This window comes from Choristoneura fumiferana, chromosome 28 (genome assembly GCF_025370935.1).
Source record: "Choristoneura fumiferana chromosome 28, NRCan_CFum_1, whole genome shotgun sequence".
Classification (NCBI taxonomy): domain Eukaryota; kingdom Metazoa; phylum Arthropoda; class Insecta; order Lepidoptera; family Tortricidae; genus Choristoneura; species Choristoneura fumiferana.
The window spans coordinates 7,889,755-7,906,125 of NC_133499.1; the positions used below are offsets into that span (position 1 = coordinate 7,889,755).

The window sequence follows — 16,371 nt, forward strand, 5'->3', positions numbered from 1 at the left end:
GAATTACTGTTGCCCGAAATCACCCTTTTCCGAATTATAGTTTAACATAAACTGTCAAATTAGACAGATACAAAACTTTTTCACTTCTTACTTGCTTATGCTGGATCTAGGCGACATAAAATGACTTTTTATGATAGTGCATAAAATAAAATCATAAATATAAAGCCACAAACAAAGAAGTTTATCTTCGTATTTTTAATAATTTTAAGTTACATAAAACTATAAATCAACCAAATCAATCAAAATAGATCAATAAAAAAAAAGTCGCTCGTTTGCAGCGATAAATCTAGCCACGTGACCCCATTTTGAAGGTGATTTTGAATTTCCCGCGACTCAAAAAAGTAAAGTCAAGTGGCCGCGTCGAGCAGCAGCGACAAGATGGCTTCTTGCAGGAATGGTCTTGGTCTTGGAAGCTGATTACTTAATCTCACTTAGTAGCAGTCGTGGCAGTGGTAGGTACAAATAAAAGAAATTGGAGTGAGTGACAAAAATAAATAACAGTGTTTTGCCGAAAGCAAAGAGGTTTCTTTTCCAGTGATTAAATCTCAACATTTTCAGCTTTATCGCTGTATGTCACGTGACCAGCTTTGACACTGGAAACGAGCGTCGAGCGATTTCATGTTGCGGTGAGCGCAGCGGGAAACGCATGTTGGCAATTAGATTGCGCGGAATGTGATTGGTTAGATTAGATGTGCGTCAAACGAATAGCGTTTATCGCTTAAAGAACCGTGCGCTTAAGGGAATTTTACTTATTATCTACAACAAATCATCCCTAAAGGCGTATTGTATTTGCAGATCTTCAATAGATCTGTAAACTAAACGGGCATTTCTATCTACCGTTGTACCCTGAGTTTATCTCTCAGATTTCAACAAAATTTGGGCGGTACTTTAGACTTAGTCCATGATTCCGAGCTGGAAAAACAGGGTCTCCAGATGTGTCAGCAAAATATTGTATGGATGTGTATTAAAAAAACCGGCCAAGAGCGTGTCGGACACGCCCAAAATAGGGTCCCGTAGCCATTACGAAAAAATTAAGTAATATTTCTCTATGGATTTCGTATTTTATACGGAATCTTCCAAGTTTAGGTATATTTTATACCTTAGGCTGCTATTTACACATAAAGTACTAATAATTCTCAAGCAAACTTAGCCGTTATAGTTTTCCTTGAAAGTTTGATGTACTTACTACCATCCTGATTTTTTCAAATTTTTCCACCCACCGGTTTAGATTTTAGAGGGGGGGGACGCTCGATTTTAATGAAAATTTCCACTTTAAAGTTGAATATTTCGCAAACAAATCACTGAATCGAAAAATCGTTTTAGCAACCCCCTAATGGTTTTAAAAGACCTATCCAACGATACCGCACACTATAAGGTTGGATGAGAAAAAAAAATCACCCCACTTTACGTCTGTGGGAGGTAAGTACCCTAAAAAAATTTTTTTTAAAATTTTTGATTGTACCATTTGGTCGGCATAGTTTACTTATATATCCGTGCAAAATTACAGCTTTCTAGCATTGATAGTCCCTGAGCAAAGGACGGACAGACAGACAGACAGACAGACATGGCGAAACTATAAGGGTTCCGTTTTTGCCATTTTGGCTCCGGAACCCTAAAAATTCGTAACAAAACGGACGCATCCATACAATATTTTGGGGACACATGTGGAGACCCTGTTTTTTGCAGCTCGGAATCATGGACTGAGTCTACCTTCCAAATTTGTTGAAATCGGAGAGATAAAGTCAGGGTACAATACAACGGTAGATAGAAATGCACAAATATAAGGGTTTGTCGGTATAATCGTATTTAACTTGATTTCTCAATCAGCTTCATTAAACTTGAGTAAGCTAGTTGTAAAAGCAAGACAAATGCGAACTTTTCGACAAAATATGATGACAAAACATTATTTTCATCACACTTGCTCGTAAACAGTGTCGTACATGTAGGCTACCTTGGTTGCAACCCCCCAAATAACACCCGTGACCTTAATGTTCTTGTCATGAAACCCGTGGTCGGTAAATGAGTCATTGCGCGTACAAATTTTCTTGTCATGAAGCCCAAGGACGGTAAATGAGTCAGTGCCCGTACTGATGGTGCTGCGCGCGCTGCTGCAGGACCACATGCACACGCACGTTGCGGCGCATGCCGAGGGAGGGGGAGGGGGAGGGAGACGCTACCAACAGCCTAAGGTATCGCCAATATTCGGAACAATTATATTTTTTCTTTTACAAATATAAAATTTTACTTGCAAATGTGATGAAAAACATTGTATGTCGCACGGGCGGTACTAGAATTACGAACATCGACTCATTAAAGCCCTCAGTCTTCGACTTCGGGCTTCTAATAGACTCTCGTTCGTAATTCCTTATTTACCGCCCTTAAGACATAATGTACTATTATTACATCTGTTTCATACAATGAATCACTTCATTATTACATTACAATAGAACAACTTTAAAACCCTGCCCTTTTTATCTCAATTAAAATTATTTTCCTGCGATACAGATGTCAGTTTGTCCAATTTCGCAACAATAATTAACTTAATCTCACAATTAAACGTTGCATAAACAATGAGACAAGAAAATAGGGATAATTTGTAAGGATCAATGGAAAAATTATTATCCCTTACAAATTTCTGCCATTTTGAAATTTACGTGGATGATATTATTGTTTACCGCCATCCGAAAGACGTCAACTGTTGAACAGGCTTCCTTTAGCTACAAGAGATTTGTATGTTTGTTACATAACCACGCAAATTACGACTGGACGTCCAACTTATTCACATCGTCGCCTAAAGTGTCAGACCTTAAACCCATCCAATTGTCAAGAATTTCCAACAGGTGGCGCTGTTCCGTTGCGTAATATTCTTAAATCGCGCTGTTGAGATTTTTCTTGGAACAATAAGGCTCAGTCTATTTGGTTTATCTATCAACAAACGTTTTGATCTAGGTAAGCATAGTACACTTCTAAACGGTTAGTATATATTAGGTATAGTAGTCTATTGATGACTGTCCCCCCTTCTGCATTATGGAAATTTCTAAAAACTCTAGGGGTGGGCAAATCTCACCTCAATGAGGGCTATCGCGTATGAATTCGCCGCTAGAGGCGCTAGTGTAGCGTGAGGTCTCCGAAATGTCAAATCTCATAGTTTTTGTGTGAGCTACGCGGGTTTATTTATAATTAGAATAGTTTTGTGAACATTTTGCAATATCTGTAATTAATTATGGCAAATACGCGTTCCGGGGCAATGAATGTCTGTGTTTTGAGACAGTTTTGTCTTTGGGAAACCTTTGTCCTCCCTTTTTTCCGAACAAAACGGGGACTATGCAACACTGTGGCATACTCGATATTTATATGGTACGGTTTTAAGGTGTATTAAATATGATTTTAATCTAAACTTTGTTTCCACGCCCGTAATAACAGACTTTGAAAACCATACTTAAAAACCTCACGCAACAGTGCGCCATCTAGTGAGACAAAAAACGATAGCCCTCATTCTTCTACCTTGACTGACCTCAATGGCCTCAACAAACATATTAGCACTTCACCAGTTCTAATGAATCCTTTATCTAAGCAACATGCTCTATCTTTTCTTGCCAGTATTCAACGCCCTGACGTCCCCTCTTTTGATCTCGGTAGCATTGCTCAAAATCAAAATCAAAATCGAAATCGTTTATTTGTTCAACACGGGTACATGAGGTCTTATAGGTAGGTAAGTGTTTTGTATCACTATGTCGGGCCGTAAGGTGTACAAATCGTAAGGTCAGTTAACTAAGACACCTGTAGTTCTTATTAACTAATTAAACTATTCAAATATTCATTTATTGTATAGAACGCTTCTTTAGCTAAAAATGTATACAAATCTTTTTAAACTCGGTTAAATTTTCTATTTTTAATAACTTATTAGGTACTTTATTATATATTCTAGGAGCCGTTCCGAGTATGCTCTTCCGCAATAAAGCTGTTTAGAAGGTAATGAGCATTTTTTTCTTCTGAGACGTAAACTATTAAAGTTTTTAAATAGACCAGGATTACGTCGAACAAAAATTATTACTTCATATATATACAAGACCCTGCCTATGCGCAAAGGTACCGACAGAACATACACGACATGCTTCGGAAGGACTATGCTGAACTGTGCACGGAAGTGTACAACGCCAAGTCAGTAGTTTGGTACTTGCCTCACTTCGGCGTAGTCAATCCGAACAAACCAGGTAAGTTGCGTGTCGTGCATGACGCTGCGGCAAAGTCGCAGGGCTCTTCACTAAACTCATTTTTATTGACGGGCCCAGACCTATTGCAACCCCTTCTGGGGTATTTTATTGCGGTTTCGGGAAGGGAGAGTCGCATTAACCGCTGATATTCGCGAAATGTTTCCACAAATAAAAATTAAACTTGAAGATCGAGATGCTCAACGGTTTTTGTGGCGCGACAACCCAACCGAGCCGATAAAGGTCTACCGGATGTCATCAATGATTTTCGGTGCAGCGTCTAGTCCTTTTACAGCTTTGTACATTAAAAATAAAAATGCCACCGAATTTCAGGACAGCTACCCTGATGCAGCCAAAGCCATCGTTCTCGATCATTACATGGACGATTATATGGGCAGTCTAGATACGACAGAGCAGGCGGCACGCCTAGCTGCTGATATCTACGCTGTCCATAAAAACGCGGGCTTTGAGATGCGCAGTTGGGTTTCAAACGACCTCGAAGCACTGTCGTTGTTGCCGAAGGAGAGTTTGCTAGAGTTGCCTGTAGCAAACGCTAGTTTAGGAGTAGATTTAGGTAGTCTAGCAACGCCTGTTCGCACTTAGGTCTTATTTGGAGGCCCGCCGCCGATACCATCGGTTTTAATATCGGTGTAACGGAACAGGAGTTGCCCAAAAAATTCACAAAACGTGAAGTGCTAGCGCACGTCATGCGAATTTACGACCCACTCGGCATCCTTGCGCCAATCGTTGTAAGAGGGCGTATTATGTTTCAAAATGCATGGCGCAAAGGTCTCGACTGGGACGAGAAGCTCTCTCAAAGCGATACTGCCGCATGGAGCCTCTGGTTTGAGGATTTATTGTCAATCTCCGACTTGCAGATCCCGCGCTGGTACTCAGTGAACGAGCTTCATATAGAGAAATGCGAACTTCACATATTTGCAGACTCTAGTGAATCTGCCTATGCCGCAGTTGCGTACTGGCGATTTCTTTATACTAACGGCTCTGTGAAACTCGCACTAATCTGTAGTAAAGTACGTGTAGCGCCTTTAAAACCAGTATCCATACCACGTTTGGAGCTCCAAGGCGCTCTTATTGCAGCACGCCTTGCGACGTCGATCTGTGAAGCACACCGATTAAAGGCATCGCGAAGAGTCTTTTGGTCTGACTCCATGACCGTTCTAGGTTGGCTTCGCAGTGAGGCACGTTCTTTTAAACCTTTTGTTGCACACAGAGTGGGCGAAATTCTTGAGGCTACTAATGTCAAAGAGTGGCACTGGGTGCCCAGTCACTTAAACGTAGCGGACGACGCGACTCGATTGAAACGCACGGCGCTAACTCAAGAATGTCGCTGGATCTCAGGCCCTGAATTCCTGCTCTCTTGGATTGGCCCAGCGAACCGCACGTTGCCCAGACCCTTGGCCAAGACGAATTGAAGCCATCTTTTGTAGTGAATTTCATTAGTGATGTGAACATTGCAGCACCAATTTCAGCCAACCCACGACGTTTTAGCTCTTGGCTTAGGTTGGTGCGTGCCACCGCTGTAGCACATCGCTATTTAACATTACTTCGTAAGCGTAGTCTCCATCAAAGGGGTTTAGACGTAGCTAACTTAGTACGATGTGAGGGGGGTTTGTGCACCTTTATGTTTCAGCCCATGAACGCCTCCTCGCAGGCACCACCCCTGGTAGAGTCTGACGTGTTGACCGCAGGCGATATTCGCCTGGCAGAGGCACACGTTCTCCGACAGTCTCAGCTGGACTCGTTTTCGGATGAAGTAGCGCGCCTACGTAGTCAAACTGGCCAACACCTGCCACGTACCAGTCGTCTAGCCAAAAGAGCCCCCGTAATGGGTGATGATGGTTTACTCCGACTGTCCAGTCGCATCGCTGCAGCTTCTGGAGTATCCGAGGATATTAAACACCCTGTCGTCCTCGACGGTAGACACCCTTCTGTTCGCCTTCTTGTGGAGCACCATCACCGTCGCGCCGCCCACGCCAACACAGAGACTGTTGTTAACGAGCTTCGACAGCAATATCACTTACTCAGCCTACGAGAAACTGTCCGATCCGTTGCCTTTAAATGTCAACTATGTCGCATACGTCGTACTGTCACATTCCAGCCGCCAATCGGAAATTTACCTGAAGCTCGGCTGGCCCATCACCGACGTCCGTTTACCTTCGTCGGACTTGATTATTTTGGCCCAATTCAAGTCGCAGTTGGCCGCAGGCGAGAGAAGAGATACGTCGCTCTGTTCACTTGTCTAGTCGTTCGCGCCATACACCTGGAAGTTGTTCACAGTCTGTCTGCTGACGCAGCGATTATGGCCCTGCGGCGTTTTGTTGCTAGAAGGGGGACACCTACAGAGATATGGTCAGACAATGGGACCGCCTTTGTTGGTGCCAACAGGGAGCTGCGGACACTCTACGCGAGCGCCACTTCTAACTACGCAGCTAATGAAAAGATCAATTGGCGATTCCTGCCACCATCAGCTCCATTCATGGGTGGAGCCTGGGAGCGCCTCGTGCGCAATGTCAGGACTGCTCTTCGAGTTACCCTCACCGAGCGCGCACCGTCAGACGAGGTACTGCGCACCCTGCTAGCTGAGGCTGAGGCGCTGGTGAATGCGCGGCCGCTCACGCACGTGTCTTCCGATTCCACCAGCGAAGAGGCTCTCACCCCTGCCCACTTCCTGCTTGGCGCGTCATCTGGTCGACCGATTCCTGCGACGATGACGGAAGCAGATCTGCTGAGCAGGAGCAGCTGGCGCAGAGCAATGCGGTTGACGGATCACTTTTGGCGACGCTGGGTCCGTGAATATCTACCTACTCTAGTACCGAGATCAAGCAACGGAGAAGCTCCGAACATAGCAGTAGGAGATCTGGTCCTCATTGCCGATGGCAATTTGCCTCGAGGATCATGGCCCAGAGGACGAGTGACGGCGTTGTTCCCTGGCAGAGACGGCATAGTCAGAGTGGCGGACGTGGCAACCACAGCAGGCGTGCTTCGTCGCCCCCTTAAAAAGTTAGTTCGGATCCCGGCTAACTAAAAGGGGACAAATGTGCCGAAGGCACAACCTTTTTTAAGTGAATTTATGTTTTTATACTTTTTTTACCAATTTTGAATAATTTTGTATGTTCTATTTGGCAGTCTGATTAAAGATACGTACCAGATCACACGTGTTTTGCATTTAGTAGGCTCGCAGACCCTTAAGGCCCAGTTTTAGCCCTTAAGGCACCAGACCGTAACATTAAACTAGGGAACGTTAGTATACGTAGTCTCTGGAAATGTGTTTTACACGAGTCGAGGTAGTTAATGCCACATAAAGATCTAATGCATTTTTTCTGCGCCCTAAATACCTATTCTCTGTTAGTTGAGTTAGCCCAGAATATGATACCGTATCTGAGTGTTGATGTAACATAGGCATGGTATGCGGTTAACACCACTGACTCGTTAACAACCTTTCTAAGATTGTATAAAGCATAGGAAAATTGATTTAGCTCCGCGCGATGTTCTTAATTCTTAAACTGATTCGGACGAAGGCTATTGGTGAAGACTTGAGCTTAGACATGCTTGTGCTCGGGCCGAATTTATTAGAAAGAAAGAAAGAAAGAAAGAAAATGCGTTTATTGCCAACAATTAGGTAGGTATATAATGAATATTACACAAGAAGGGTACCTACTCTAAAAATTGCTCCTCTTCTATCCCATATTTTTTTTTTCTCGGGCTTCGTTGTGAAGATCCCTTAAAGGGATAAGTCCGCCTTTGTACAAGTATCTCACAGTTTGTCAATTGTGTTTTGTTAATTTTCTTATGTACAATAAAGAGTTTACAATACAATATGCTACATATAACTTTGTGAGTATAGTTTTCCGTTTGCACGAATAATCTTGTGTGACTACATATATTTATGAGATTGTGTCCCAAATTCATAAATATTCTCCATCAACTTGGCCGTATTTGTTATATGGTGACCTTTATGGTGGTACAATGACGTACAAAAGTATTAAGTAGGTACCTATTATTCGCAGTTAGTTCAATACGATATTTGACAACTCCTGAATTTGCCGTTTCCTGTATAATTTATAGAATCGTTACTTTGCGGAGGTCAATATCAATAAACTAAATCACTTTCCTTAGCTGATAGCTACATACGTTTATGCAAGAAATGTGTGTTCATGCATCAACCATGAGTTTACAGTGACCGTACTCGATAGCGACGGCGTAAATTATTTGTATGGAGAATTGTACAGCGCCACTACAAATAATTTACGCCGTCGCTATCGAGTACGGTCACTGTAAACTCATGGTAGGTAGGTAGTTAGTGTTACTGTTTGTCAAAGTTAACGGACGTCAAGAAAAACATGCCGTAACAGCACATACACTTTTCATCGCGAGTGTCCTTCTAGTTCCTCAAATGCCACTCCAAATAATGTTATTATATCATACTTTAACATTTTATTAATGTCGAGTGGCCGTCTAAATTACCAAGACGAATCATTTTATATTTATATAATTTATCATAGATGATAAATGTAGATCTACATCCTACACTGCGGTTGTTTTATTAGATATGGCAACTCTAAGGCCGCGTGTAGACGTCCGTTGTTTTCACCGGAGAACGGACCGTCTTTTGCGGTGTTGTATGGATTCGTCGCCGGACAAGTGTCCGGCGCATGTACACACATTCATTTTAAGTTATACAACACCGTTTTTTTGTGGTAGGACCTTGTGCAAGGTCCGCCCGGATTGCTACCACCATCTTGCTCGCTAATCCTGCCGTGAAGCAGCAGTGCTTGCACAAGCCGGCGGTTAAGACAGCCGGCGAAATAACTGGCACTTGAGGTATCCCATCTTAGGCCTCTAGGTTGGCAACGCATCTGCAATACCCCTGGTGTTGCAGATGTTTATGGGCGGTGGTGATCTCTTAACATCAGGAGACCCACTTGCTCGTTTGACATCCAATAAAAAAAAAACCGTAAGTCTGGTAAAAAAAATTATCTGTTGTTCCGTGAAAACAACGGACGTCTACAAGCGGCCTCTCCCTCAATCACCATCTCTCTCACTCTCGTATTAAATAATATAAGCGTCAGAAGGAAGGAAAGATACGGGCTGTATCTCAGCAACTACTAACTTCAGTTGACTTGAGAAGTAATTATTTAATACGAGAGTGAGAGGGATGGTACGATGTGAACTACGATCTTCGAATTTCGTAGTAGCCCCCGGCTAGTGTCTTAAAAAACTCATTCGTCTGTCAATTGGATTATTAGAAAATATTGGTCACGTCCACCGTGAACCCGCGGCTTTAGCCAGGTCGTCCGTCCGTCGTTGGTGGACGTCGTACGCTAACAAATCCAAGTCAAGTTTTTTCAAAATAAATAATAACAAATAAAATAGTTGTCTTTCTTCTATCTTCTATCTTTCTTCTTCTATATAAATACAAAAATAAATCGCCGAAATGTACTTATGTAGGTAGGCACTGAATTGGATTTTTTTTTGTTGTATTCGTTTGAGGATTATTTATTAGTAGTTTAAGAGTAAATAGCAGCCTAAGGTTTAAAACATACCTAAATTTGGAAGATTCCGTACGCAATACGAAATTAATGAACTAAAAGAATTTCCTTGCTCACCCGCGACTTTACGATAGCTAAGCTTATGCAAAATATGCGTGTTCATGCAGTTCCTCCACCTCCACACTGTAAGAACACACACAAATCACACAAACCCATCTATCACCACCACCACACTACACTGACACTATACACTACACTATATTTTGCATAAGCTTAGCTATCGTAAGGTCGCGGGTGAGCAAGGAAATTCTTTTAGTTCATTGATATGGACCTCCGCAAAGTAACGCCTGATTCAATAAATTATTCAATACGAAATCCTTAGAAAAAAAATTGGGTATGTCCGAAACGTTCTTGGCCGGTTTTTTTAAACTACCATCGTTGGAGAAACCCATCACCGGGATATAAGGGTCAACGCTTCCTTATCCAAGCATCAGTGAAAAAACCTGTGCCATGATAAATTGTTACAATTGCAATAAGACAACTTTTTATATATTCGTAATCGCGCAAGATTGATTAGGTTTAGCTGGGGATTTTTTGTTAGAATACAATGACTCGTCCAATGACCTATCTTGTGTCACAGATAGCATTGCCGTATGGAACAATGATCTCCATCATCATCATCATCATCAGAAGGAAGACGTCCACTGCTGAACAAAGGCCTCCCCCTTAGAACGCCACAATGAACGACAACTCGCCACTTGCAGCCACCGGCCCGCAACTCACGACGTCAGTCCACACTCAAGAACGTGTCTCCCCCAACGGTTATCTGTTCTTCGAGCGATGTGGCCCGCCCCATTGCCACTTTAACTTGCATATTTTTCCAGCTATGTCGGTGACTTTAGTTCTTCGACGAATTCCCGTATTCCGGATTCTATCGCGCAAAGAAATTCCAAGCATAGCTCTCTCGATAGCTCGTTGCGTGACTCTGAGCCTCTCTAAAAGCCTATATGCTGAGCCGGGATCTTATTATTATATTTTCTTACCTATGTAATGTGTCACTGCTGTTATAAATAAATTATTTTCTTTCTAAAAGGCCAACAGTCAAGGACCACGTCTCTGCAGCATAAGTCATCACTGGCAACACACACTGGTCGAAGACTCTAGTCTTCAGACACTGCGGAATATTGGACAAGAACATATTATACGAAGTTTCCCATGAACTGTGCCCTTAGTGTAAGTTTTCGGTTACAAAATACGTCTCGATCGCGTTTCGCGTTAAAATCTCAATTTATATGGAAACACGAACATCGCAAACGTTCCGCTAGAGGCGCTGTTCGTGTTTCCATATAAATTTAGATTTTACGCGAACGCGATCGAGACGTATTTTGTAACCGAAAACTTACACTAAGGGTACTGCGCATACTTACATATATAAAATGACGCCTCTTCCACTTGCTACGATCCTGGCATACAACTCTCGCTTCCTCTACATTCATCAATCTTTTCATGCATGCACGTCGGTTTAGAGTACTCCTGACCCGACCTTTCTTCGGAACGTCCCCGATTTGATCGTGGTACGTTCGTCTAGGCCTTCCTCTTCCAACATTCCCATTCATACTCGTCTTATAGATCTGCCTACTCAATCTGTTTTCATTCATTCTCTCAACATGAACCTGATAAAAATCCTGACATCTCCCTAAAAGTCTTGACGTTTCTTTCAGAGATTTGGCGTAGCTTAACTTACGCCCTTGAGTTTTAATTTTAAAAAGCAAAAAATAAAAGATCTTTATTTTAGATTATTTTGAACGAAATATTATTGGTTTTGTTGATTACTTACTACTTAGTTACATTTAACATTTCACTCATGTCTAACAACTCGTAGCATGGTGTACGGTTGTGTTACTCTGAAGATGAGCTCTGGTTGAGTTCGAAACGCGTCAGTGTAGTGAGATGCTGGTGATAGATGGGTTTGTGTGATTTGTGTGTGTTCTTACAGTGTGGAGGTGGAGGAACTGCATGAACGCGCATATTTTGCATAAGCTTAGGTATCGTATGGTCGCGGGTGAGCAAGGAAATTCTTTTAGTTCACTTTAACTCTCGTGGCACTATCTATACACAGTCTTATTCCACCAGCTTTCTTTCACAGGTCGACCAGTACCACTACCATGAGTTTACAGTGACCGTACTCGATAGCGACGGCGTACGGTCACTGTAAACTCATGGTAGTGGTAGTGCAATTCGTCTGACAGAGCACTTCAAAATCATGATTGTTTTTTTTGGAGTCTTTTTGTATTTTTTATTTCAACTCCAAATTTGTTACTTTTACGGGTATCCCGTGAAACCATATCGAAAATACAAACTGAGACATGGATGCACAGAAAAACCAGAAAAAGAGACCAGCGCTGGGAATCGAACCCAGGCCCTCAGCAATCTGTGCTGAGTGCTATAACCCCTAGACCACCGCTGGACAGGAATATACACACGAATTTTTCCTATGCATACATATCTCAACATAAACAACCTGAGATAAATAAGCAACCTGAGATATGTATGCATAGGAAAAATTCGTGTCTAGATTCCTGTCCAGCGGTGGTGTAGGGGTTATAGCACGCAGCACGGATTGCTGAGGACCTGGGTTCGATTCCCAGCGCTGGTCTCTTTTTCTGGTTTTTCTGTGCATCCATGTCTCAGTTTGTATTTTCGATACTTCAAAATCAGTTGCTCTGTCAGATTCATGTCAGTTTGGTTGCGCCAGCATCGTCTTGTTGACTTTCTGATTTTCATTACATAGTTGCAAACTATTGCAATCTGCTGTTTTTACCCGACTGCCCGAAGGAGGGTTATGTTTTTCGAGCGTATGTATGTATGTATTTGGGTATGTATGTCCATTTCTTTGGTCCTCGCTGCAGCCTAAACGGCTAGACGGATTTTAACATATGAGGTATCATTGGATTCGTCATAACTGTCGGAGTGACATAGGCTATTATAATAAAAAAAAATGGCGGAGGAATGAAAATAAAATTCTGTATTGTAACAATATGGGTATCAAATGAAAGATAATAATTAGCCCATTCTAAATATATATGGGTTATAATACTTTTAATCTACCGTTTTCACATAAATATCAAAAAAGTGTAAAATAAAACATTAAATTAAAAAAGCCAAAAAATCCGTCTGCCAAAATTAAAAGGAAGAAAATAAGCCTAATGGTCTAGAACTCTGTTAAGCAGCTAATTTAAAGTTCAACAGTCGGACCCGTTTAAATCGTGACGCTCAAAAACTCTTAGTAATGGGTCCCGACTGTTGAACTTTAAATTAGCTACTTAACAGAGTTCTACACCACTAGACTTATTTTCTTCCTTTTAGTTTTGGCAGTCGGGAATTTTGATTGTTTTAATTTAACGCTTTTATAATTTAATGAACTAAAATAATTCCTTGCTCACCGCGACCTTACGATAGCTAAGCTTATGCAAAATATGCGTGTTCATGCAGTTCCTCCACCTCCACACTGTAAGAACACACACAAATCACACAAACCCATCTATCACCACCACCACACTACACTGACGCGTTTCGAACTCAACCAGAGCTCATCTTCAGAGTACACAACCGTACACCATGCTACCAGTTGTTAGACTATACCAGTTGTTAGTGGAGGAACTGCATGAACACGCATATTTGCATAAGCTTAGCTATCGTAAGGTCGCGGGTGAGCAAGGAAATTATTTTAGTTCATTGATATGGACCTCGCAAAGTAACGCCTGATTCAATAAATTCTTTTATAATTTACTTCATCAATAGTTCCGACTGCTTTGATATGACTAAAGTTTTGTATGTTTTCTCGTGTCATAATTGCATTATCATAAACGTTTTAGACCAATGTCGATGTGGCAACGATGCCGATTAGCTTTATAATGCTAATAAAATATTTTAAAAACAATAAAACCGTTCTATATGGCGCTAGAGCGTTTCTTGAACGGCCTTTATGGTTATCTAAAAAGGTACGACACAGTTTAGTTACGTAAACAGATTAAAAACAAGTTAAAACTTGGGTTAGGCGAAAACATTTAGTTTTGCTTTTTGGTTTTGAACATGAAACTACCGTGTGACTCACTCATATTAAATGATGTTGTAACGGATAACTCACGTCTTAAACCGAGTTTAGCTCGACATGTTTCGGGCTATTTCGTAGCCCTTCTCAGGAGCACGCGACTCGGCAGCTGCCGCAACGCACACTACGCGCCACCGCTCTGCTCGCGCGACTGCCCGACGAAACTATCACCGGCGCACAACTACCCGCATTTTTATCGTCATTTTTATTGTCAATGTCTAATGTAGGGTAGCACACAACACTAACAACATCGCTCCGTAAAGGCACGTTCACACCAACACATATTAAGCAATACAGAAAACACTGGTATATAGAGATTTCCCAAGGTAAGCAATAGGCGGCCTTATCGCTTCAGAGCGATTTCTTCCAGGCAACCTTTATAATAGACAGTAAGCAAGGAATACATTTTGGCAGAATACATAAAACTAGCCATACAATACACATACACAACAAATCCGAATAGATACATAGATGGGTAGATACATAACAACATTAACAACTTATGAATAAGCTAACTATAACATTCAAACGCAAGACAGATAGTGCTCTCTAAGCATAGACCTAAAGATATGCTAGGATTTAGCGAGGCTTAAGTCTATCGGCAGGGAGTTCCATAACCGAGTGGCCTGGACAGTGTAAGAATAAACATAATTTAGATTTTGGAAGAGTGAATAAGAATAAGCCTTTATTAACACACTTAGAGCAACATAAACATTATTAATAAACGGAAGATATTTTCCACATTAAAACTTATAACTACTTATAACATAACTAAGTGCTATAAGTGCTTTTGACGACCAGATGGCCTAGTGGTTAGAGAACCTGACTACGAAGCTTGAGGTCCCGGGTTCGATTCCGTGTCGGCAGATATTTGTATGAAAAATACGAATGTTGTTCTCGGGTCTTGGTTGTTTAATATGTATTTAAGTATGTATCTATCTAAATAATTATATTTGTCCGTTGCTTAGTACCCATAACACAAGCTTTGCTATAAGCTTACTTTGGGACTAGGTTAATTGGTGTTAATTGTCCCGTTATATTTATTTATTTAAAGTTTTTTGGGACCTATTTTCGCGTAATGGTGGCGGCAGATCGTTCCAAATTTTTGCTGTAAGGAGAAAGTTCTGAGAGCAACGAACATAAACTCCAATTCAATAGAATCTGACAATTCGTAGGCACTTCCAGCCTACTAATATAAACACCGGCTGCCTAAGGCTTTGTGATGTGACTATTATTCTTTTTTGATTCCTTTTAGATGATAATTGCAACAACAGGGACATATATAACCAAGTGTGCCCACGATAGGGTGTCTTAAATATGTAGAAATTACAGATTCTATTGAATTGTACTTACGATGTTCAGAGATACGAGTATCTACCTACAATTTCTACGGGACTCGGTGCGCTAATCCAACCCACAGTTCAAAAAAGAGGAGGTTCCATGTTCAACTGTATGTTTGTATATTTTTTAGGTTTAGGCACCGTCACCAATTCAAGAGTACTTCGCTTTCTTTTAAAACCCATTTCCTTTGTCCAGGTATGAGCATAATTTATTATAATAACGCCTATTTATTATGGATATGGCTGGTTGTTGTGGCCAATTAATATGAACATTAATTGTAAATGTCATGTTAACGCGTTTGTATTTATTATAATTACTATTTTATGGAAAACTAAATTAATTGTAGACAAAACACTATGCCCAAGGCGTTCAAAGTATGTCATCCCATCAAAAACATAAATTTTATCAGTTTAACATTTTTCAGTTTCATCATCATCATCATCTCAGCCGTAGGACGTCCACTGTTGGACATAGGGCTCCCCCATAGACCTCCAGTTGCGGTTGGCAGCTTGCTTGCATCCACCGTGAACCCCTTAGAACCAAGAGAACCCTTAATTTACCTCGCCTTCGCTCTCAGCTGTTTCCACTAGAGATGCTGCTGGTTCATGAAAAACACATCCTCGCAACACATCCTTGCTCATCTCTGGTGGAAACGCTGCCTTAACCACCGGGAAGAGCCTAGTCTATACACAGGAATTATCCTAGTTCAGGCACACGTGTTACATAGGTTTTAAGAGAAGTTTCCCTGCCGGCCGCGCGGCCGCGTTAGGTATTCGTGGGATATTGCTGTCTTTATCGCTCGTGACATAAGCGCTCGCAGCCGTCCCCCCCCCATGCCTTCCGCAACGACGTCCGTAATTTATATCGAGATAGCTGTAGGCTTTTCAAGATTTGGGCGGTTGAATTTTGGGTTTCGTTGTCCTCATATTATACGAAACGTATAGCACGGAAATCAATGATATTTTACAATCAAGATATTCATTATATTTCCTATGCCTGTGGCTTTTTACGATTTTTGTAAAAATGCTTTATTAGTCTGTGATTCTCGTGCAAAGTTGACATCTATTTTTTTGTCGACTTTTAGAGCTCCTGTAATTCTGATATTACACATTTATATGAAAATCTGAAAAACCACAGGCATAGATAATTACGTCTAGTCCATACTTACAAAATTTCATCTATTTCTATTGCCTAGTTT

The 16,371-nt window shown here is 41.4% G+C and overlaps 1 protein-coding gene across 1 annotated transcript; it reads left to right on the forward strand.

Moving 5' to 3' along the window:
- Window positions 1-6,531: 6,531 nt before the first annotated feature.
- LOC141443768 (uncharacterized) lies at window positions 6,532-7,257 on the forward strand. Its single transcript, XM_074109116.1, has one exon. The coding sequence runs from the start codon at window positions 6,532-6,534 to the stop codon at window positions 7,255-7,257; it is 726 nt and encodes a 241-aa protein (XP_073965217.1).
- The last annotated feature ends 9,114 nt before the right edge of the window (window positions 7,258-16,371 follow it).

What these genes read in the sequence shown, in the direction of transcription:
- LOC141443768 (XM_074109116.1), top strand. Translation starts at nt 6,532, where the DNA reads ATGGCCCTGCGGCGTTTTGTTGCTAGAAGGGGGACACCTACAGAGATA.